At 42.8% G+C, this 23,075-nt stretch overlaps 1 protein-coding gene across 1 annotated transcript; it reads right to left on the bottom strand.

Annotated features, from left to right (window-relative positions):
* Positions 1–2,821: 2,821 nt before the first annotated feature.
* Positions 2,822–21,169, bottom strand: LOC137312314 (uncharacterized). Its single transcript, XM_067979181.1, has 4 exons — positions 21,146–21,169; positions 19,881–19,964; positions 14,446–14,673; positions 2,822–12,490 (listed from the first exon to the last, which is right to left on the bottom strand). The coding sequence occupies exons 1-4, from the start codon at positions 21,167–21,169 to the stop codon at positions 10,394–10,396; spliced, it is 2,433 nt and encodes an 810-aa protein (XP_067835282.1). The 3' UTR covers positions 2,822–10,393.
* Between the last annotated feature and the right edge of the window lie 1,906 nt (positions 21,170–23,075).

Below are 23,075 nucleotides of genomic sequence, written 5' to 3'. Positions count from 1 at the left end.
CTGGCCTCCCAAGGCTTCACACAAGTCCTCCAAACTGTCGTCCAGCAGGATGGAAAGAGTGACGTGTGCCTGGGCCAGGAGAGGGATGATGGTGAAAGGGGACATGGAATTGGGGACGCCACTCAAAGCGCTTCCACATCTCACCCGTTGCCCCCCTCTCAACCAGTACCCGCAATGCTGCCCCCTCTCCAGGTGGCCTAGTCTGCCCCCGCACGGGTGCAGGTGGAGCAGTCTTTGGAGGGGCCCTCACGGGCACTGAAACCCAGAGGGCATCTGCGCAAAGCATCTCATCGGTCAGGGCATGGAGAAGAGCAACCTGCCACTATCTCTGCTGAAGCCACAGGGGTAGCACCACGTAGGGGTTCCCGTAAACGTACAGCTAAGGTTTTATGAGCACAAAGGGGATGCACAAGGGTGTATGACAGAATGTCATGTTTTTGATTTAGTTTTGTTTCTTTTGCCAAGCACATTAAAATTTGTTATCACCACTGCTGACACGTCTTTGCAAATCTTGTCTGGATTGTGCAATAATGCCCTTTCCTGAGGATCACCACGAAGACACACACCTGATGCCACCCATTGTGTCACTGCAGAGTGGGTGTAGGTGTATTTGCTGGGCTCTTTTGTGCAGACGACTGAGAGACGCCAGCGATGTCCCCGGTGGCACCCTGGAAGGATCCGGAGGAGAAGTTGTTGAGGGCAGTGGTGACTTTGACAGCGACAGGTAAGAAGATGGTGCTTGGGCCAGCCAGGAGCAGCTCGGCATCAAGGAGGCTGCAGCTGTCCACGACTATTTTTCAAGTGACTCTGAGCCTCCGTGTGCACTGCTCCTCAGAGGTCCAGGAAGCTGAGCCTTGGCCTGTAGACCCTGTGGCAAGGCTAGTGCCTTCTGCGATGCATCTCCCTCTGCGGTTGCCCTCCCTCCTGCTGTGCAGGTGGATGTGTCACAGCACTGTGTCGTGGAGCTCCATGTGTCAGAGGTGGACGGCATGGCTGGCGAGGCTGGTGATGCTGTTCGTCCTCTGACGAGGTCACGACTGCAGCTATGGCGGCCCGCATCCGCAAGATGTACGTTTGAGGGGGTCCGTAAGGTAGGTAAATGTGTCTGCACACCGGAGTTGAGGTTCCAAGTTTGTGAATTTTTGTGTTGGGAGAGGGTGGTGCAAGCCAAACTTTGTCCAAAGTGACAGAGTGGCCTTCTGCAATGAGTGAGGGTCTCCCCCCACACCTGTCAAATGGACCTTTGCAGCTCCCACAGGCTGGTGGCTGCAACACTTCTGTTTCAACTGGGAGTGTTTCCCCCAGTTGAGATGAAAATCCCACCTCTCCAAAAATATCCTCCCAATCAGGTCTGCAAACGACCTGAACTATCAAATTAATTGTTTTAAGTGGGATCTGCCGGCTTTAATTGCCGGTGTAAGTCCCGCATGCGGGGGCTGCGCGCGCATCTAAGCGCATAATTGGGGAACCCGGAAGTGGGCGGGTTGGAGCCGGGCTCCGGACCCACCCCGAGAATCCCGAATTTTAGCAGCCCCCCTGCCACAAACGCACCCGCTCGATCATCCGAAAATCAACCCCAAAGAGTCTGCAAAAGGATATAAACAGGTTAAGTGAATGGGCGAGAAGGTGGCAGATGGAGTATAATGTGGGGAATGTGAGGTTATTCACTTTGGTAGGAAGAATAAAAAAAATATTTTTTGGAATGGTGAGAAACTATTAAATGTTGGTGTTCAGAGAGATTTAGGTGTCCTCATACACGAAACACAGAAAGTTAACATGCGGGTAGAGTAAGCAATTAGGAAGGCAAATGTAGGTTGGCCTTTGTTGCAAGGGGGTTGGAGTTCAAGAGTAAGAAAGTCTTGCTGCAATTGTATAGGGCCTTAGTGAGACTACACCTGGAGTACTGCATACAATTTTGGTCTCCTTATCGAAGGAAGGATATACTTGCTTTCGAGGTGATGCAATGAAGGTTCACTAGAATTATTCCTGGGATAGAGAGGGTTATCCTATGAGGAGAGATTGAGTAGAATGGGCCTATACTCTCTGGAGCTTAGAAGAATGAGAGGTGATCTCATTGAAATATCTAAGATTTTGAGAGGGCTTGACAAGGTAGATGCTGAGAGACTGTTTCCTCTGGCTGGAAAGTCTAGAACTAGGGGGCATAGTCTCAAGATAAGGGGTCGGCCATTTAAGACTGAGATGAGAAGGAATCTCTTCACTCAGAGGGTTGTGAATCTTTGGCATTCTCTTCCCCAGAGGGTTATGGATGCAGAGTTGTTGAGCATATTCAAGGCTGAGTTCGAAAGATTTTTGGAATCTAAGGGAATAAAGGGATATGGGGATCAAGCGGGAAAGTGGAGTTGAGGTTGAAGATCAGCCTCTGATACCCACATCCTGCTCCTACTTCTTATGTTTCTTATAAATATATAATACAGAATTTCCTGTATAAGGCATGGTAGATGTCTGCTTCTCTTATGTTCACCATCTTCAGAAAAGACTTATTATTTCCAGATTTCCAGGCAGGTGTGGAAGTATCTGGGAACCTAATTCGTGATCTGTTTCTCAGAAATTTTCCTAGGGTATTTTTTTGGTAAAACAGTATAATTTGTTTCCAATTAAGAAAAGGCCAAGTGAGCTCATGCTACAACCTTGCTAGAACTATCATTGAAATTTCCTGGTAATTTTTCAAACAAAGATAAACAGTTCATTTATGAACATTGTGACACATTAGGAATGAAAAAGTGCCTGCTCTGCCGAACAAGTTATAGAACCTAAAATCAAACACTTGTTTAGTATTCACAGATATGTCACACTTTAATTTTAATTAAAAAGACACTCCTGAAAATTACAGATGTTTTCAATATAAAACTCAATTTATAACAGTTGTACAATTATCATCCAGTTGAAAGGAGTTGTAGTCAAGTTTCATACTAATTTGAAAAAAGTACAATCTTTTTCCAAAAGAAAAATCATTTAACATTGATCCATTCCAAATCACAGATAGCATTAAGTTTCATTGTCACATTTGATTTTGCTAAAATTACAATTAACACTGAAAATCTAAATTCCCAATGAAACATACCATTTTTAAAATGCAGCAACTTGCATTCGTCCAGCACCCTCAATGCAATAAAACATCCCAAGGCACTTCACAACAGGAGAAAATGGACTGAACAGAAAAAAGAAATTAGCAGAGGAAAGGTGAGAAACTTTAGGGTGGCAATTCCAGAGGATGGGGCTTAGATGGATGAAAGCTTTGCCAACAAGTGAGAAGTTCTAGCAGGGGATGGTGGGGAAGGGAGGTGCAGGAGGACCGCAGAGCTTGGGCTGGGAGAAGGTGCGGCAGGGCCATGGAGGGATTTGTAAATGGGAAAGTTTTAATTCAGTGCATTTGGAACAGGAAGCCAGTGGAGTCAGTGAGGGCAGAGACAACAGCATGTGGGCATCAGAGTTTTGGATAAGTTGGAGTTTGTATAAGGTGCAGATCAGGAGGCCAGTGCAGAGGGTGCTGAAGAAGTCAAGTTTTGGGATAACTAATGATTTCAGCAGTAAAGATGTTCTGGTGGTCAAAGTTTACAGTCTTTTTGATATGGGATTTGATTCATCTCAAGTTTGAACAGGACAATTAGGTCACCAGGTCTGGTTCAGCCTGAGTGAGCAACTGGAAGGCAAAGATATGGATTTTTGGCAGATACTAATAAGATTGTTGCAATTTCCCAAAAGTTCATTAAGTTCTGGCTCATTCATAGCCTGGTGTCAGATAGGCAGTTTGATATAGTGTTCATGGAATTGCGTGTGGTAGTGGAGAGGTAGAGCTTGGTGTCATCATGGAAGCTGACCCCATGCCTCCAGGTAATGTTTCCAAAGCACAGTGTATAAATTAGGACAGCAAAGGCGTTAACGATGGAACCTTGGGATACTCTGGAGATGGCTACACAGATGCTGGAGCAGAAATACAGGCTCTATTGAGATGAGTAGAAATGGAACAAGGCACAGGCAGTCCCCTGGAGGTGGACCACAGGGGAGAAAGAGTGGAGAAAGATGCAATAGTCGACCATGTTGATCTCCATGGAAAGATGGGAGGGTAATGCACCAAAGTTGCAGTCACAGCATCTTGGCTTCAAGCTCCAGGCTTCAGGGCTATATCTCCTTTTGACATCTGAACCTAGTTCTATGCTTACAAAGCTTATACGCATGACCCCTTGTTTTCCCTAACCTGTCAAGTTTAAATAGTCTGTCCACGCAGGCACAGTATAGTCCTTTCATCATTTCAAATACTTCAATTAAATCAGCCCAAAGTCTACACTTTTCTAGAGTAAAAAGGGCCCAGCTCTCTAAACCTACTTTTAAACTAGGGATCATCCTAATGACCCTTTTTTAACCTTTTCCAGGGGCTCTATATCACCAACCAGGTTTTTAAATCTGTGCAAATTCACTTTGTTTTAAAACACAACCCTTAAACGTAACGCAATCCCAAAATCCTTTCCTTGAAGAAAAAAAATGATCAAAATAACAAAATGTGATAATATCTCTTCTGGCCTTTTTTAGGTTGGCCCTACTGAGGTCATATAAAAAAGCAAGAGGTAAACAGATTTTTAAAAATGTTGTTCTTGGGATGTGGGTGACACTGGCAAAACCACATTTATTGCCCATCCCTAGTTGCCCTGAGAAGGTGAACCACTGCAGTCCTTGCGCTGATGGTGTTCCCACATTGATGTCAGGTAGGATTTTGACACAGCGACAATGAAGTAATGTGATGAAAAGTAATTCAAAAATAAATTTAAATGACACACACACACACACACACACACACACACACACACACACAGAGAAAAGCACACTAAGTAAAAGGGAAAATTAAAATGAAACATTGGATTTTCTTTGACATAAAAGCTCCTAGCAGAGACCATGAAAGCTGAAATCTAGAATGTGACCAGGACTCAGCTACAAAAATACATTTTTAAAAAAAAACAAATACAATATATTAACAATTGCCAGACTGGAAACGTAAGCTATACATCAAAAGATCATTTTAAATTTATTTCAGAAAACATTTTTAATTGCAAAAACCTGAATAAGATTTAAAAGTGGAGTGCTGTAGCACAACTTCATTTCAAGACCTCAAACCTGAGTGTGGGAAAGTGCAGCTTTTAAATGCTGGAATGGAAGTGTTGGATCGGTTTGTTTATTTGATTTTAAACAGTCTGAAACTGTCCACGTGGTCATCAAAAGCAACTTTATCTTATGGTGTCTTTTTAAAATGGCAGAAATAGTGCATTTAGAATGTTCAAGCTGTTATATGTGCACACAACATTGGTAAAGACAAAGCACCACTAAACCAAAGTAGAAATACATTATTTGAACTGTATTTAGCAGCAACAAGTATCTCACTGAAGGATGAGACGTGCTCATTCATACTAAATGTGCAAAATGGAAAGTCAACAGGTTAATATCCTTTGTGAACTTTGAGAAAATTAACAACTGTTCCCTACAGTTTTTACTTTAAAAACATTTGTGGACTGTGTGGCACACATATTGCCCTAATATTTGTTCAATGCTCCATTTTAAATTATTATAACATTTTTACTTTGCAAACTCTTTATAGCCAACTATCTTGGCATTCAATCAATATTATCTGTTAATGTTCATTAGATGTGGGAAGAAAAGAGAAAGAATTGGGAATCATAGTGCTGGAACTGAGGTAAATCTGGCTTGCTTTAGTGGTCAAATTTAAACATTGAAACATTGTTTATGCCAACAGGAAACATTTGGCCAGCACTTTTGTCCTTTTTCTGCTACAGATCTTTTGGATTTCCAGGTTTATACTTTGGAAAGCAAGTCAAGACAGCTGCCAGAATTTTTTTTTCAATTTTCTTTGAATTCCTTTCCAAACAAAAAAAAAATCCCACTTTTCTTCCCTCCTTTCCTAAGGGTACTAATTGTTGCTGTGATTTAATCACACTCGCTCACCTGACGAAGGAGAAAGCCTCCGAAAGCTTGTGATTTTCAAATAAAACAGTTGGGCTATAACTTGGTGTTGTAAGATTCATTACATTTGTAACCCCAGTCCATCATCAGCATCTCCACATCGTGATTTAATCAGATGCTGGCAGCCCTCTTGTACTTCATTCAATTAGCCATTCCACATATGTGAACCCACACAGAGAGTACCGGCCAAGCCTCAATTGTGGAAAGCATTACAGCGGAGCCCAACCCTATCCTCCTGACTCCTCATTCTTTCATACCAAGTAATTCATCACTTAGATCTACTCAGATATCTTTCGCTATCATAGAATCATCGCGTCCAAGCCGGCTCTATGCATGAGCAATCCAGCCAGTCCCACTCCCCCGCCCTTTCTCCCTAGCCCTGCAATTTTTTCCTTTCAAGTATTTATCCAGTTTCCTTTTGAAGGCCATGATTCAATCTACCTCCACCACCCCCTCAGGCAGTGCATTCCAGATCCTAACCACTCGCTGTGTAAAAAAGTTTTTCCTCAAATCATCTTTGATTCTTTTGCCAATCATCTTCAATCTCTGTCCTCTGGTTCTTGACCCTTCCACCAATGGGAACAGTTTCTCTCTATCTTCTCTGTCTAGACCCTTCATGATTTTGAATATCTCTATCAAATCTCCTCGCAAACATCTCTGTTCCAAGGAGAACAACCCCAGCTTCTCCAGTCTATCCACGTAACTAAAGTCCCTCATTCCTGGAATCATTCTAGTAAATCTCTTCTGCACCCTTTTTAAGGCCTTCACATCTTTCCTAAAGTGCGGTGCCCAGAACTGGACACAATACTCCAGTTGTGGCCAAACCAGTGATTTATAAAGGTTCATCAAGACTTCCATACTTTTGTACTCTATGCCTCTGTTTATAAAGCCCAGGATCCCATATGCTTTTTTAACCGGGACTTGATGGTTTGACTTATAGTGAGAGGTTGGATAGACTGAGACTTTTTTCCCTGGAGAGTAGGAGGTTTAGGGGTGATCTTATAGAAGTCTATAAAATAATGAGGGGCATAGATAAGGTAGATAGTCAAAATCTTTTCCCAAAGGTAGGGGAGTCTATAACGAGGGGACATAGATTTAAGGTGAGAGGGGAGAGATACAAAAGGGTCCAGAGGGGCAATTTTTTCACTCAAAGGGTGGTGAGTGTCTGGAACGAGCTGCCAGAGGCAGTAGTAGAGGCGGGTACAATTTTGTCTTTTAAAAAGCATTTGGACAGTTACATGGATAAGATGGGTATAGAGGGATATGGGCCAAGTGCAGGCAATTGGGACTAGCTTAGTGGTATAAACTGGGCGACATGGACATGTTGGGCCGAAGGGCCTGTTTCCATGTTGTAAACTTTATGATTCTAACCGCTTTCTCAACCTGCACCTTCAATGATTTGTGCACATAAAGCTCCAGATCTCTCTGTTCATGTGCTCCTTTTATAGAGTTGTGCCCTCCAGTTTATATTGGCTCTCCTCGTTCTTCCTACCGAAATGGATCACTTCACATTTTTCTGCATTAAATTTCATCTGCCACGTCTCCGCCCATGCCACCAGCCTGTCTATATCCTCTTGAAGTCTATCACTATCCTTCTCACTGTTTACTACCCTTTCAAGTTTTGTGTCATCTGCAAATTTTGAAATTGTGCCCTGATCACCCAAGTCCAAGTCATTAATATATATCAAGAAAAGCAGTGGTCCCAGCACCGAACCCTGGGGAACACCACTGTACACCTCCCTCAAGTCCGAAAAACAACCGGTCACCACTACTCTCTGTTTCCTGTCACTTAGCCAATTCTGTATCCATGTTGCTACTGCCCTCTTTATTCCATGGGCCACAATCTTGATAAGCCTACCGTGCGGCAATTTATCAAACGCCTTTTGATAGTCCATATACACCACCTCAACTGCATTGCCCTCATCTACCCTCTCTGTTACCTCATCAAAAAACATTATCAAGTTAGTTAAACACAATTTGCCTTTAACAAATCCGTGCTGCCTATCCCTAATCAATCCACACTCGTCCAAGTGACTGTTAATTCTGTCCCGGATTATCATTTCTAAAAATTACCCTACCACTGAGGCTAAACTGTCTGGCCTATAGTTGCTGGGTTTATCCTTATACCCTTTTTTGAACAAGGGTGTAACATTTGCAATTCTCCAGTTCTCTGGCAGCATCCCCATATCTATAGATGTTTAGAAGATTATGGCCAGTACCGTTGCAATTTCCGCCCTTACTTCCCTCAGTTACCTAGAAAGCATCCCATCCTGACTGGGTGACTTAAGTGCAGCTAGCCTTTCTAGTATCTCTATCAATTTTTAGCCCATCCATTATCTCAACTATATCTTCCTTTACTGAGACTCTGACAGCATCTTCTTCCTTGGTAAAGACAGATGCAAAGTACTCATTTAGTACCTCAGCCATCCCCTCTGCCTCTATGAGAAGATCTCCTTTATGGTCCCTAATCGGCCCCACCCCTCCTCTTACTACCCGTTTACATGTCTGTAGAAGGCTTTTGGATTCCCTTTTATGTTGGCCGCCAATCTATTCTCATATTCTCTCTTTGCCCCTCTTATTTCCTTTTTCACTTCCCCTCTGAACTTCCTATATTCTGCCTGGTTCTCACTTGTGTTATCAACCTGACATCTGTCATATGCCCCTTTTTTCCATTTCATCTTACTCACTCTCTCTTTTGTCATCCAGGGAGCTCTGGCTTTAGTTGCCCTACCTTTCTGCCTCGTGGGAATGTGCCTAGACTGTACCCAAACCATCTCCTCCTTAAAGGCCGCCCACTGTTCAATTACAGTTTTGCCTGCCAATCTTTGATTCCAATTTACCCGGGCCAGATCTGTTCTCATCCCATGGAAATTATCCCTCCTCCAATTGAGTGTTTTTACTTTAGAGTGGTCAGTGTCCTTTTCCATAGCTAATCTAAACCTTATGATACTATGATCGCTGCTCCCTGAATGCTCCCCCACTGACACTTACTCCACTTGGCCCGCCTCATTCCCTAGAACCAAGTCCAGCAATGCCTCCTTCCTCATTGGGCCGGAAATATACTGGTCAAGAAAGTTATCCTGAACACATTTTGAAAATTCTTCCCCCTCTTTACCCCTTATATTATTATTGTTATCCCAGTCTATATTAGGATAGTTGAAGTCCCCACTTATCACTACTCTATAGGTTTTGCACCTCTCTGTAATTTCCCTGCAAATTTGCTCCTCTATATCTTCAGGACTTTCTAAGCAAAACTGTGGTACGCAGGCATCAAATCACACTACACGTGGTAAGTGTAGAAATTTGAGAGATTTGTCATGGAACATTGCAGCACACCAAAGCAATTGCCCTAATTATAGTAAAACATTTCTTGAAGTTAGTCCACCCTATAATGTGAAACTTAAAAGATTACGAAGGTCACATAATGATGCCACAGAGTGACCAGACATCATTTGATACCCATGATTCCCTAACGAGCTCCTGATTTCTCTCCTTACTTTTAAAAAACAAACTCTGGTATTTGGAACCTAAAATATTTCCACTTTGCAGAGACATTTTTGTGTTGTAGAAGCGGACAACACTAGAGACGTTTTACTTTATACTGAGAGTATACCTACATTACACCATCTCAGAAAGATACTCTCCACTTTACTTAAGGGCACTTCCACAGCCATAGTCTGGGTACAGAACTTCACTTGTGGGTTTCATGGTCTCCCTGGTGCTTCAGTTTTGGGGGCCCATGTGGATTCTGTAATGACAATTGCTCAGAACATTTTCTTTCCATGAATCTACCTCAAATTTTAAACAAGGCAATACTTTATGGTTAGAGTTAAAAACAAAATCAAAGAGTCAATAACTTCAGGAAAGGTGTGGTGAAAACTGAAAATAAAGTAAACTCAAATAGTTTAATGCAACTCTTCCCAATAATCTGTCAGCTCGCAAGCCATTCAAATCTTTTTTCTTGTGATTAAGAGACCACACTCCAGATTCTCATCACATGCATTGTGCACACCCAATCAAGAAGCCCACTAAAAACCTCACACAGAAATAATAATGTTCTAATAATAAAAGGTATAACATGTCATGGGGATTCCAGAGGAAGCCCTTGCAGTAGTAGTCATTAGGGCAGTGCTGGTAACTGCATCTCCTCCATGCAATGACCTGTTCTTAAAGAGATGATTTTGTTGTAGATTTGGGCTTTTCATCTAAGAGCTATGGACAGTTCCTTTTATAGCCCTCCTGATCTCAACGCTTAGATGCACTGCACTCCTTACAATGGCTCCAATTATAATCCCAGCTATGAATTATCAGAATTCATATTTGACCCTGAATAGCTGCCAATTTACTGGATTGAAGATAATCCTGTTAATGAAGACTAAGTGTTAACCTCAATGTGTTATTTCATCTATAATGTGAATGCTCTGTAATTCAAAGAATACTTATATTTCCACGGTGTTCCCTTAGCTTTCTGAAATCCAACAGTCAGGAATTCCTCTGTTCTGGGCCAAAGTGTCACATTCACAGGCATCACAGATGAAGAGTACATGTTTACAGTCAGGAAGTCAAATTCAATGTCATACTGCATATGCGGGCAGGCATTAACCACTGCCAGAACAATGCCTGAAATATATTGTCTTTTGATGAGATACAGACAAGACTCGTGAATTGAGCTGAAGTTAGTCTCAGCCCAAGAGACTGATGAGTTCAAAACATTCTTCCAATGTGAAATCGATGCTTCATGGCCATTTTCTAAATCACAAATGCATAATCTTAAATCAACATCATGATCAGCACAAATCCCATAAGGGCTGTATGGAGTCAAACGATCAAATCCTACTAAAGTCATTGCAGCATCTACCCGAGGACTGAAGTCTATGACCACTAAGTATTTTTCTTCATGGCGACCTGTACTTTCTGAAGCCTTTACATAGAGGTCAAGTTTCACAATAGTCTGATTTTTGTGTTCTTCACGTACTTTCACATTGTCAAATCTAATGCCAATTAATTTTTGACAGACCCTGTCACCTTTGAGGGAGCTTTTTGTAGTTATCTGTTGTTTTAGGATTTCATGGTTCATCTGACCAAGTGCAAATTCAGCAAACAGTGCAAAACTAGAATCACTTAGTGCTGGTTTTTCAAAGTCTTGGCAAATGCAAAAGTTTGGAGGAATCCTGGGAATGCTGTTACAGGTCCTACTTGGGGAAATTGGGCTCAGTAACCCATCTACATTCATTCCATATTTCAAATCTTTCCCTTCCACAGCCCCAACAGGTGGTAATAAACCTTGCAAAGTATAATGAATATCGAGGAGGCTTATCAACCTGTGCTGATTTGTGTGCAAGGATCGAATCTTCTCTTCACCCAGTAAAACGGCTGCTGCGTCTGGGATAATCATGAAAAGTGTGGTGTGGAATACCTCCACCTGAGATTCTGTGGTCATTGAAACAAACTGCCCATAATTATTGCCATGATCTGAAAGGATGAATGTCACAGTGTTTTGTTGATCAGCTAAGAAAGATACATGTTTGGCTAGATCTTCATCCACTTGTTTTAATCTGAGGCCTGTATCTTCGTGATTGGTGTCCAACATGAGAAAACTGAACAGAGGCATTTGCAGAAAAGAGAAACGAGTGATAAAGTATTCAATATACTGTAAGAGGTAGTTATGTTGATGGATACCATTGTAACATATAGCAGCAGGTCCGTGGAACATATCCTTCACCCCATTTTCTTGAAGAATGTCACAACTAGAGTATGAAACATCCACCCTGTCAATTCCACTTCTTTTGACAGCTTCCAAGAACAACTTTAATCTTTCTGAAAATGGGGCTTTTTTCTTAAGAGCCCTCAGCTCTTTCACCAAACCCCAATCCCATTTCCAACACATGTCCTCCAAATATAAAATCTCATATCCAAATTCTTTAAAATGTCCAAGTGTCTTGTTGAGATCCACAGCCTTTGGTGGTAGCACAAATGAACTAAATGGTTTAAGTGGATTGAATGATTCACCACCAAACAGAGCTTGAAGAGACTCAAATGTTCTACTTTTTATACCTTGAACCAACTCAAAGTCAAATATGTGTCCAGTTTTAAACACATTAGTGTTCAGATTTCTGAATGTATTAATAGTTTTTGGCAGAATTCTATAAAAATGATGCCTAGACACAGAGTCTAAAAGTAAAATATTCACATTCAGTGCAGGTTCATTTGTTAGTTTGTTAGTAGAATTGCCTTCTGCACGCAGAACAGGAGGCAGAATGAGAAGCTGTGATATTTTCCTTCCATCATGGCTGAGGCAACGTATAAAGCAGTAACCATGGTGATAAGTCCTCCAATCTATTAGCAGTTCTTGATTAATAAATGCCATAGCTTCCACTGTGGATTTAAACTTCTGCCACTGAGTAACACCCATGTTTTCGCTGTACAATCCTATCACTACAGAGGATGACTTATTGCAGAGATCATGGCGACAGGTCACTTGAGGTTTTTCTGGATTGTATTTCTTACAGAAAGCAACAAAAAAAAATGTTAAGTGCAAGAATTAAAATTACCACTTCAAGGCTTCCTCCGTGAAGGATCAAGCAGTGTAAAATTGAGTCATGCAGACCAGACACATCCCAAGTTTGATTTCCATTCTGTGCTTAGTTAGCTGAACAGTGGTAAGGATGCAACAATTAGTCTGAGCGCCCCCAAATTAGGGAATTTAAAATTAGCCAAGATTCCCACTCCTGATCACTATCCATTGACCCATGATGGGGGTACATTTATGTGGATGACAAACTGAGGACAAGATCAGGGTCACACTGTGATGCCCCTGCAGCCGGATAGTGGACACTCACTTTCAAGGTTCACGCACGATGAGCGGCCACTTGAGTGAGAACTATACCCCAGCAAGATGTCAATCATTTTAGGGGATGCAGAATGAACAAGGGGGGTACAAACTGGTGGAAAATATGTTGGGGGGGTGAAAATTCACAAATCTTTAACTATTATATTTATTTTTAAAAATGGTAAATAATCCAAAAAGATATTTTGTGATGAGAAAACACTAATCTTTCTCCCATGATTTCCTCTTCTTAAGGCAGTAATTCAAGTTGCAGTAATGTTGTATGGGAACCAGCAGCCCAAATAGACATTTTTCACGTATAAGCCTGCAAGTGAGCATGACAGGATCAATCCTGTACTCACGCCAACATCCGCATCCACAAACTCCCCAACAGTGTTCAATGGATAGCAATCAGGAAAGTGGGGGGGGGGGGGGGGGGGGGAAAGAAAGAGAGGGGCAACTCTGACTCATTGACCCCCTCTAGCCTGAAAATGCCAAGTGAAATTGTTGCACCCTTTCACCAATGTCCTGGCTAAGTTCATGTCACGCTACACGTAACCCCACCAGCGAACAAAAGTTAACTGTCTTTAATATAACGGGTCAATTGCTGTCTTTTCCTTCCGGATGTTTCTATGTTTCTGCCTCTCTCTCTCTTTTTTTTTGTTCTGGCCGTTTGTATATTCGGTGGCCCTGTAGGTAACACCTATCTGTCTGAACACTTTGGTTGCCTTGGCAACGGGCAGTTGAAAAGACTATCTGTAATCACCAGGTATTGTTCTGTGATTTATAAATGCGAGAGATTCGAGGATATCTTGACATTCACATGAGGAAGGAGGAAGCCTCCGAAAGCTTGTGAATTTTAAAATAAAATTGTTGGACTATAACTTGGTGTTGTAAAATTGTTTACAACTGGCTAAGATCAGCACAGATCAAGGACTAAACTTGGGACCTGAAGGTTTTGTGACTCAGTGCTACAGCAGTGAACAAATTTACCCACTGAGCATTGGAAATGCCGCACACACACATTTTGTGATTTTTACTAAATACTGTAGGTGGCTGAAGGAATGATTTGCAGCCAAAAGGTGGGCAGTTTCAAGCGTCAAATGTGATCTGCAATTTAAACTTGTCTGCATCAACCAGAAACAAACACTGGTGGGAATTATATATTGAAATCAAGACCTTTTTGTATAATCTCCTAACTCATTTTCTCCTCGAACCTCAAGACGTGAATTCCTTACTTCCCTTGGTCTCTCCTCTTGTAATCTTCAGCATTTTAAAACCCATGTTTGGCAGAATCACAAAATTTTATAGTACAGAAGGAGATCATTCAGGTTATTGTGCCTGCGCCTGCAATCAACGAGCTATCCACCGAGTCCTATTCCTCTGTCCTTTCCCCATACACTATTGTTGTCTAACCATTAATTTAGTTATTCTTCTCTTTTACCATTTTCAATCTTAGTTTTTCTGTACTATAGACCTTGGCTTTTCATCTTGGTTTCCCAATAAAAAAAAAATTCTATCCAAACTTGATTATTCATTCTATCAGTCCACCTAAACAGATATTCTTATCAAACAACATTTCTTGTGGACACACGTGTACAGAGTTGAAATACTTGATTAAAAATACACACCTTAAGCTCACAAATCACATCCGACAACTGGTATGAACAGTTAGCAGGTCTTTTATCAGCAAACAACTCTTTCATGATGCGGCATGAACCAGGTACAAAATCTGCTCGGCGACATGCTATGTCCTCCTGCGGTCTCTCTTCGTCTGGGAGCAGCCTGAAAACTGGGCAGATGTCATCATACTGGGAAGTTTTAGACCCGGTGTGGACTATGCTAAAGATTGGTTTGTACTGTAAAGAATGCAGAATACCACAAGTTAAATGCAACCATTGAATAATTTTAATGTTTCAGGAGCAACTTAAAAAAATTAATTCTTCCACAAACCCCGCCCCCCCCCCCTCAACTCCCCATTTCTACATTGTTTGTTGGACTGCCCCCCAATCAATGCCACTAATCGGTTTTGCAGAAAACATGCCTGGGACATACAGAAAAGAATGCTAAATTTCATCAGTTTTCCCTCCCAATCAAGACTGCAAACTCACTGGCTCACAGGATGCTGAGTAAATAACAATAAAGATTCAGGTTTGCAAGTTGAGATGGCAGTGTACTAGTGCAGGTATGTCCACACATGTGGCCCCCATATTCCAGCAATCTAAGCTCTGATGATGCAGCTCTATTTACACTTTTATTTGTTATTTGCTGGTTTATCGTGTTTGAATTATGTGGGCTTCAGCATTTGGAGAGGACTGCTCTGAGCACTGTTGCCTCATTGATGGATAAATCCGAAATCACAAAACCAAGATCTGTCAGCATCAGCCACCTGAGATATATGCAAATTAATGGGAACAAGGATTTAGACTATTGCCTGGAATTTCCACACGGATTCTTCCAATCATCTGCCAAAGATTTAGTGGGAAATTGGCGGAAATGATGGAGAAATAACATAGAACGGCAGTCTACACAGTTTCTCCAGGGTTTCTGCTGATCTTCTGCCTAAGTTGTGGCAGGAGATCGGAAGAAACCCCCTGGAAATTCTAATCCCTACGTATCTCCTTCAAGGTTCCATGGTAATGAGGACAAAAAATTGGGAAACCCTTGCTTGAGTGGGCCATCCCTTAATATTTGTTGGCATTTACTCTTTTTTTAAAATTCGTTCATGGGATGTGGACATCGCTGGCAAGACCAGCATTTATTGCCCATCCTTAATTGCCCTTGAGAAGGTGGTGGTTGAGCTGCCTTCTTGAACCGCTGCAGTCCATGTGGTGAAGGTTCTTCCACAGTGCTATTAGGAAGGGAGTTCCAGGATTTTGACCCAGCGACGATGAAGGAACGGGGATATATTTCCACGTCGGGATGGTGTGTAACTTGGAGGGGAACGTGCAGGTGGTGTTGGTCCCATGTGCCTGCTGCCCTTGTCCTTCTAGGTGGTAGAGGTCACGGGTTTGGGAGGTGCTGTCGAAGAAGCCTTGGTGAGTGGCTGCAGTGCATCCTGTAGATGATACACACTGCAGCCATGGTGTGCCGGTGAAGGGAGTGAGTGTTTTGGATGGTGGATGGGGTGCCAATCAAGCGGGCTGCTTTGACCTGGATGGTGTCGAGCTTCTTGAGTGTTGTTGGAGCTGCACTCATCCAGGCAAGTGGAGAGTATTCCATCACACTCCTGACTTGTGCCTTGTAGATGGTGGAAAGGCTTTGGGGAGTCGGGAGATGAGTCACTCACCGCAGAACACCCAGCCTCTGACCTGCTCTTGTAGCCACAGTATTTATGTGGCTGGTCAATGGTGACCCCCAGCATGTTGATGGTGGGGGATTTGGCGATGGTAATGCTGTTGAATGTCAAGGGGAAGTGGTTAGAATTGGAGATGGTCATTGCCTGTCACTTGTCTGGCGCGAATGTTACTTGCCACTTAACATCCAGGCTTGGGCTGATGTCCAGGTCTTGCGGCATGCAGGCAGGGACTGCTTCATTATCTGAGAGGTTGCAAATGGAACTGAACACTGTGCAATCATCGGCAAACATCCCCATTTCTGACCATATGATGGAGGGAAGGTCATTGATGAAGCAGCTGAAGATGGTCGGGCCGAGGACACTGCCCTGAGGAACTCCTGCAGCAATGTCCTGGGGCTGAGATGATTGGCCTCCAACAACCACTACCATCTTCCTTTGCGCTAGGTATGACTCCAGCCACTGGAGAGTTTTCCCCCGATTCCCATTGACTTCAATTTTACTAGGGCTCCTTGGTGCCACGCTCAGTCAAATGCTGCCTTGATGTCAAGGGCAGTCACTCTCACCTCACCTCTGGAATTCAGCTTTTTTATTCATGTTTGGACCAAGGCTGTAATGAGGTCTGGAGCCGACTGGTTCTGGAGGAACTCAAACTGAGCATCGGTGAGCAGGTTATTGGTGAGTAAGTGCCACTTGATAACAATGTTGACAACACTTTCCATCACTTTGCTGATGAGAGTACAGTGATGGGGCAGTAATTGGCCGGATTGGATTTGTCCTGCTTTTTGTGGACAGGACATACTCTCCACTTGTCTGGCAGCTCCAACAACATTCAAGAAGCTCGACACCATCCAGGATAGAGCAGTCCTCTTGATTGGCACCCCATCCACCACCCTAAACATTCACTCCCTTCACTGCCGGTGCACCGTGGCTGCAGTGTGTACCATCCACAGGATACTCTGCAGCAACTCGCCAAGGCTTCTTCGACAGCACCTCCCAAACCTGCCACCTAGAAGGACAAGGGCAGCAGGCACATGGGAACAACACCACCTGCACATTCCCCTCTAAGTCACACACCATCCCGACTTGGAAATATATCGCCGTTTCAAAAATCCTGGAACTCCCTACCTAACAGCACTGTGGGTGAACCTTCACCACACGGACTGCAGCGGTTCAAGGCGGCAGCTCACCACCACCTTCTCAAGAGCAATTAGGGATGGGCAATAAATGCTGGCCTTGCCAGCGACGCCCACATCCCATGAACGAATATTAAAAAAAAATTCTTGGTGATGGGGGAGGACAATATCCTGCTCATCAAATGAGATATCTCAGTGCTGGGAATTGAACCTATTTCACATTTTTTTAATACCCACTGTTGGGCATAGTACATGTTGGATCCAGAATAAAAATTCCTTTTAATTGGCCCAATACCATATCTCAACAGTCTATACCAATCCAAAATATCTGCAAAAGAATAACACGAATCCAGCAAAGGAAAATCTTTCATCATATCGGTCTGAACTGGAGGCAAAGCCAAATACCAAAAGGGCAAAGAACAGTGTTTCAACTCATTGAGTCCACCAAATAAATGGACAAAGATAATCAAATTCAAGTGGTGAGCTGATTGTTCAGAAAATGTCTTAGTGATATATTGCTCCCTCTGCTGTATTGCAGTGGTATTTCAATCAGCAAACTTGTCAGTGCATTGTTGTTAACAATTACTTACATAGCGCTCATTACATACAGACAACAACTTGCATTTATATAGTGCCTTTAATGTAGTAAAACATCCCAAGGTGCTTCACAGGAGCATCAACAAACAAAATTTGATACTGAGCCAAGTAAGGAGATATTAGGACTGGTGACCAAAAGTTTGGTCGATGAGGTAGGTTTTAAGGAACGTCTTAAAGGAGGAGAACGAGGTAGAGAGGTGGAGAGGTTTAGGGTGGGAACTTGAGAGCTTAGGGCCTATGCCGCTGAAGGCATGGCTGCCAAAGGTGGAGCGATTAAAATCGGAGATGCGCGAGAGGCCAGAATTGGAGCAGCTCCAATCTCTTCGAAAGGTGATGGATAGCAGAACGCAGGGGAGGGGGAAAATAGAACCTTAAGGACATTTTTAAAGACAGGGAGAGAGGTGGCAAGGCCGGTGTGATGGAGATGCCGGACATAAGTTCGATGCCATCAGCTGTACTAAGAACCTACACTTGAGGTCAGCACCCCATCACACTTACCCTCATCAAGTTCCACTAGTCCCCTGTGCTCCAGAGAATCAACTTTAAGATTCTCATCCTCACCTTCAATCCCTCCATGGTTTCACCCCTACACGCATCTGCTAGTCCTCCAACACTGGCCTCCTTCTCATTGCCCACAGCATTCTGGATGCTTGCAATCTTATGAGCGATGGAATGGGGGAAGCTGGCAAGGAGAGCATTACAGCTGCAAGTTGATACAAGCATGGATTAGGGTTTTGGCAGCAGAAGGAGTGGGAGGTAGAGTCAGAGCAGGGAGTGTTAAGGTGAAAGAAAGTGGGTTTGGTGACAAATCAGATGACGGAGAGGAATACGACCTCAGGGTCAAACAATAAGCTAGGGTACTGCACCTCTGGGTTGAACCTGAGGTGGCAGCTGGTTGGGCCGGGAGGGGGGGGGGCGTGGCAACGGGGCAAAGACAGCCAGAGGTATGTGGGTGTGCACAGAAGCCAAAGAGGATGGCTTTGGTTTTGCTAACATTAAGTCAGAATAGGTATTGTCTCATCCAGCTCAGTTCCAGAGAGGCAGTTGCAATAACCGTGGCATCAGTGGAGGTGATGGCAAGGTATAGCATGTGAAAAATGACTCCATGCTTCCAGATAACAAAGCTGGGGCATTATGTAAACTAAAAGAGAGTGGAACCAAGGATGGAACCCTGGGTACCCCAGAGGTGATCATGCAGACACAAGAAGAAAACCATTTGAGATTTATGTAATATCTACAGTGCGATAGGTAGTAGAAGCAGGAGAGAGCAGTGCTATGGAGGTGGGCCATGAAGGGCAGACATTTGAAGAAAACGGAGTGGTCAGCTGTGTCGAAGGCAGAGGAGAGATTGATGAGGGTGAGCAGGAAGTCGGGTAATATAGCATGTTCATTATTTTTGTATTATTATGCAGAAACAAGTTGTAAAGGTTGAACCAAGTGAATTGCTCTGTATGTTCACCCGCTGTGAAATAAAGCAGCTTACCATTCGTATCAAAGCTCATCTGACCAAGTGTTCACTTCAAGAAATACACATGTGGAAGACAGGGTTATCCAATCCAGATTACAAGGGGTACTGTTGTTGCACTGCTAGGTTACACAATTGTGCATGTAGTTATGGGGCAGTGTGAGTCAACTCCCATAAAAGAAAGATGCTCGGATCACTTGGGGAGCTACTGATGCCACTGAACCTGAGAAGAGGTCTAGGACAGAGCTGAATTCATAACAAATTCTCATTAGAATATCCATAATTCATAAGGAGTCATTGCTTTTTGAAGAATTTATAGTCTGACGCTTAACTAAGTTCATAGAGGTCATTTTGCTACAGCAGAGGAATAGGAAGGATGAAGGGTGAGAAATGCTTATATTTTTAGTGCTTTATCACATCTCTCAGAAACTCCCAAAGTGATTCACAGTGAATTACTTTGAAGAGATGTAGATAAATATCGAATACCCACTAGATGTACTTCTTTACCAGACATTCATGATGAGATAACTCATGAATAATGAAACCCATACCCCAGGAAGCTCCAGTACTTACGATGGTCGTGTTATCCGTATATGCATGACCAGATATACGATATGTTGGAGTGGACACCTCATTTAAAAAAAAGTGTAAGCAAACCTGCACAAGAGAGATCAAGGTTGTATATAAGTCAAGAGAAACAATACTGATGGCAAATGTCCTACTGCATTTATTCTGTTAAACATATTAAACTGGAAATAGCATATGCTCAGGACTAATTACAAGTCAGTAATCTCATTTAGGTTTCTTAAATTGCTTCATGTGAGGGGAGCTGAACACCATCTGGACCCTCAAATGAAACTACTGTAGTAATAACTCCCATATATATCCATCCATCTGTATTAAAAATCTGACATCTGTGCGCACTTCCTATTTGTGTCACTTGACTTACTGATGTCACATTTTTTCGCACGTATTGTGTCAATATAAATTCCTATGGACACATTTATATTGTGTTTTGACAATGTAAACTTGTCGCATTGCAACTGCCTCCCTCCTCTTCCCACTTTTCTCCCCTCCTCCTCCTCCCCACACCCTCAAAGTAAAAGTAGAATGATAAATGTTTGGAATAGTCAATCGAACAAGGCAATTGAGGCAAAAACACGTATAAAAGAAGCAAAAGATTTGCATTTATATAGCGCCTTTCATGACCTCAGGACATCCCAAAGCGCTTTACAGCCAATGAAGCACTTTTGAACTGTAGTCACTGTTGTAATATAGAAAATGCAGCAGCCAATGTGTGCACAGCAAGGTCCCACAAATAGCAATGAGATAATGACCAGATAATCTGTTTTAATGATTTTGGTTGAAGAATAAACATTGGTCAGAACACCAGGAAGAACTCCCCTGGTCGTCTTCATAATAGTGCCATGGGATCTTTTACATCCATCTGAGAGGGCAGATAGGGCCTCAGTTTAACGTTTCATCCAAAAGGCGGTACCTCTGACAGCACATCACTCCCTCAGTACTGCACTGGAGTGTCAGCCTAGATTTAGTGCTCGAGTCTCTGGAGTGGGACTTGAACCTACAACCTTCTGACTCAGAGGCGAGAGTGTTGCCACTTAGCCATGACTAACATTATGTATACACTAAACAGTGAAATTTAAAAGGGGAAGGGTAGACAGGGTTCAAATACATCGACCTTTAAAAGTGGGAAGACAAATTGATACAACTGTAGAAAAAGCACATGGACTCCTAGATTTTATAAATAGGGAACAGAGTACAAAAGCAAATCAATTAGGCCGCAGTTAGAATATTGTGCCCAGTTTCAGGTGCCTTACTTTAGGGAGGATGCGATAAGCCATGCAGAAGGTGAGAGGCTTTAATTATGAGGGGCCAGAGAAATTGGGAGTCTTTTCTTTAAAGCAAAAGAGGTTGAGGAGATCTAAGGGAAACATTCAAAATTATAAGTAGGAAAAAACACAACTTGTATTTATATAGCACCTTTAACGTAGAAAAATATCCTAAGGTCTTTTGCCGTGGCATAAGAAAAAACATTCCTGAGCCATTGGGAGGGATTACCATAAGCTTGGTCAAAGAGGTGGGTTTTTAGGAAGATCTTAAATGAGGTGGGAGGTGGAGAGGTAGAAGGGTTTAGGGAGGGAAGTCCAGAACTTGGGCTTAGGTAATTGAAGATACGGCCGCCAATAATGAGGTAAAGAGAGGGGGGATGCACAAGATGCGGGTCATACGAATGCTGGAATATAATTGGGGGGGGGGTGCAGAAGGCAGGGAAACAATGGTGGAACATTATAGCTTTTAAAAGTGAAGTTGATAAATTCCTGAAAAAAGGTACTGGGAAAGGGCAGGAGAATCAGACATCGTGAATAGCTGTTGCAGAGAGCTGGAACAGGTGTAATGCACCACATGACCTTCTTTTGTTCTGCATGATTCTACACACAGGGTTGAAAACCGGGTTCAAACACAAAATATGACCCATCTTGTTTTGATACAATAACTCCAGAATAGAGATGCTACATCTGCCTAGATGTCTAAGGGATTCAATTCAATCCAAGCCATTCAATTCAAATACAAGTATCTTGTGGGTTTTATTTGTATACATGTTTGTTTGGTAGCTCTTTGAGTTTGAGCCAACACAACTGTTTGCTATTTTCTATATTACAAGGATCAATATTAAGCCCATATTTAATGTAATTATTTAATGTAATTTTAAAGTGTGTCATTTCTTCAGTTCACTTACTCATTTACTATTTTAAAAAATCTATTATGCATTTTTCAGCCTATCATGATCTAGTGGAGCATTTCTTCTACTTCCTTCTGAAGTCAAGGATAATAATTTGGGAGCAGTTAGCTGAAAAACAGTGAAGTGGATTCTCTGCTCAAACCTTGGGCTCACGACAAATTACCTAGATATTGGGCAGGTAAAGGCACTTTCCAGGTCATAGGGATTGAGGGATTGTGAAAAATATATAACAACTTGCATTTATATGGCACCTTATTAACAAGGTGACTGAGGGCCAGTATGTCAGCCACAGGCTGATGAGGCCCCTGATACCAGAGTAAGGGTATTGCCCCTTTAAGAACCTCACCTTTAAGAGGAAATTGCTACCAGGGTGGGTGGAGACCTCCCCCAGCCAGGTGAGCATATAAGAGCGAGATTCAAATAAGAGAACCGGAAGAGGCTGGGAGTTTTCTTGGTTCTACTGAATTGAATGTACTATGTAGTTTTGTTTTGTGTTCTGTAAACTATAAAAAGTCTTTTAAGTACAGATTATTCTTGGACAAAGGAGGCTCTGAGATGGTAGTACCGTGTAACTTGTGGTGTCAGAAGTGGGATCAGTGTCTCTAATAGAGAAAGGAAGAGACCAACCCATACTGGAGGACGTGGTTAGAGAACTGGTGCAGGCCACACAAGCTCTGCCAGAGGCCCACCAAGCCGCATAAGAGAGGACCACTCCGATCCTTGAGGCCCAGCAGGAGACCACCTAACTATTATTGAACCAGGCTGCCCAGGGTTGGGTAGAGATCACTGAATCGAGGCAGCAGATGGAGGGACAGAAATCACCCATCCAACTTTGAGCCAATCTAGTGCCACAGAAAATGATTATGTGGAGGCATTCCTCTTGGCCTTTGAAAGGTGTGTTGAGGGGGAGAGGTGGCCATAAGACCAATGGGCTGGCACTGTGGCACCCTTCTTAGTGGGTGATGCTCAGAAGGTCTACTTTGACCTGGAGCCTCAGGTGGTGGCCA

This window comes from Heptranchias perlo, chromosome 1 (assembly GCF_035084215.1).
Source record: "Heptranchias perlo isolate sHepPer1 chromosome 1, sHepPer1.hap1, whole genome shotgun sequence".
Lineage (NCBI taxonomy): Eukaryota > Metazoa > Chordata > Chondrichthyes > Hexanchiformes > Hexanchidae > Heptranchias > Heptranchias perlo.
The sequence above is the reverse complement of the archived record's forward strand: the minus strand, read 5'-3'. Positions and strand labels throughout refer to the sequence as shown.

Bases quoted from the DNA above. Each gene is read 5' to 3' on its own strand.
- LOC137312314 (XM_067979181.1), bottom strand. From the start codon at position 21,169: ATGGCTTATCGCATCCTCCCTAAA. The intron at 19,965-21,145 runs GTAAGGCACCTG...TCTCTTGTGCAG, and splicing joins CTTATCGCATCCTCCCTAAA to GTTTGCTTACACTTTTTTTT. The intron at 14,674-19,880 runs GTAAGTACTGGA...CATTCTTTACAG, and splicing joins ATACGGATAACACGACCATC to TACAAACCAATCTTTAGCAT.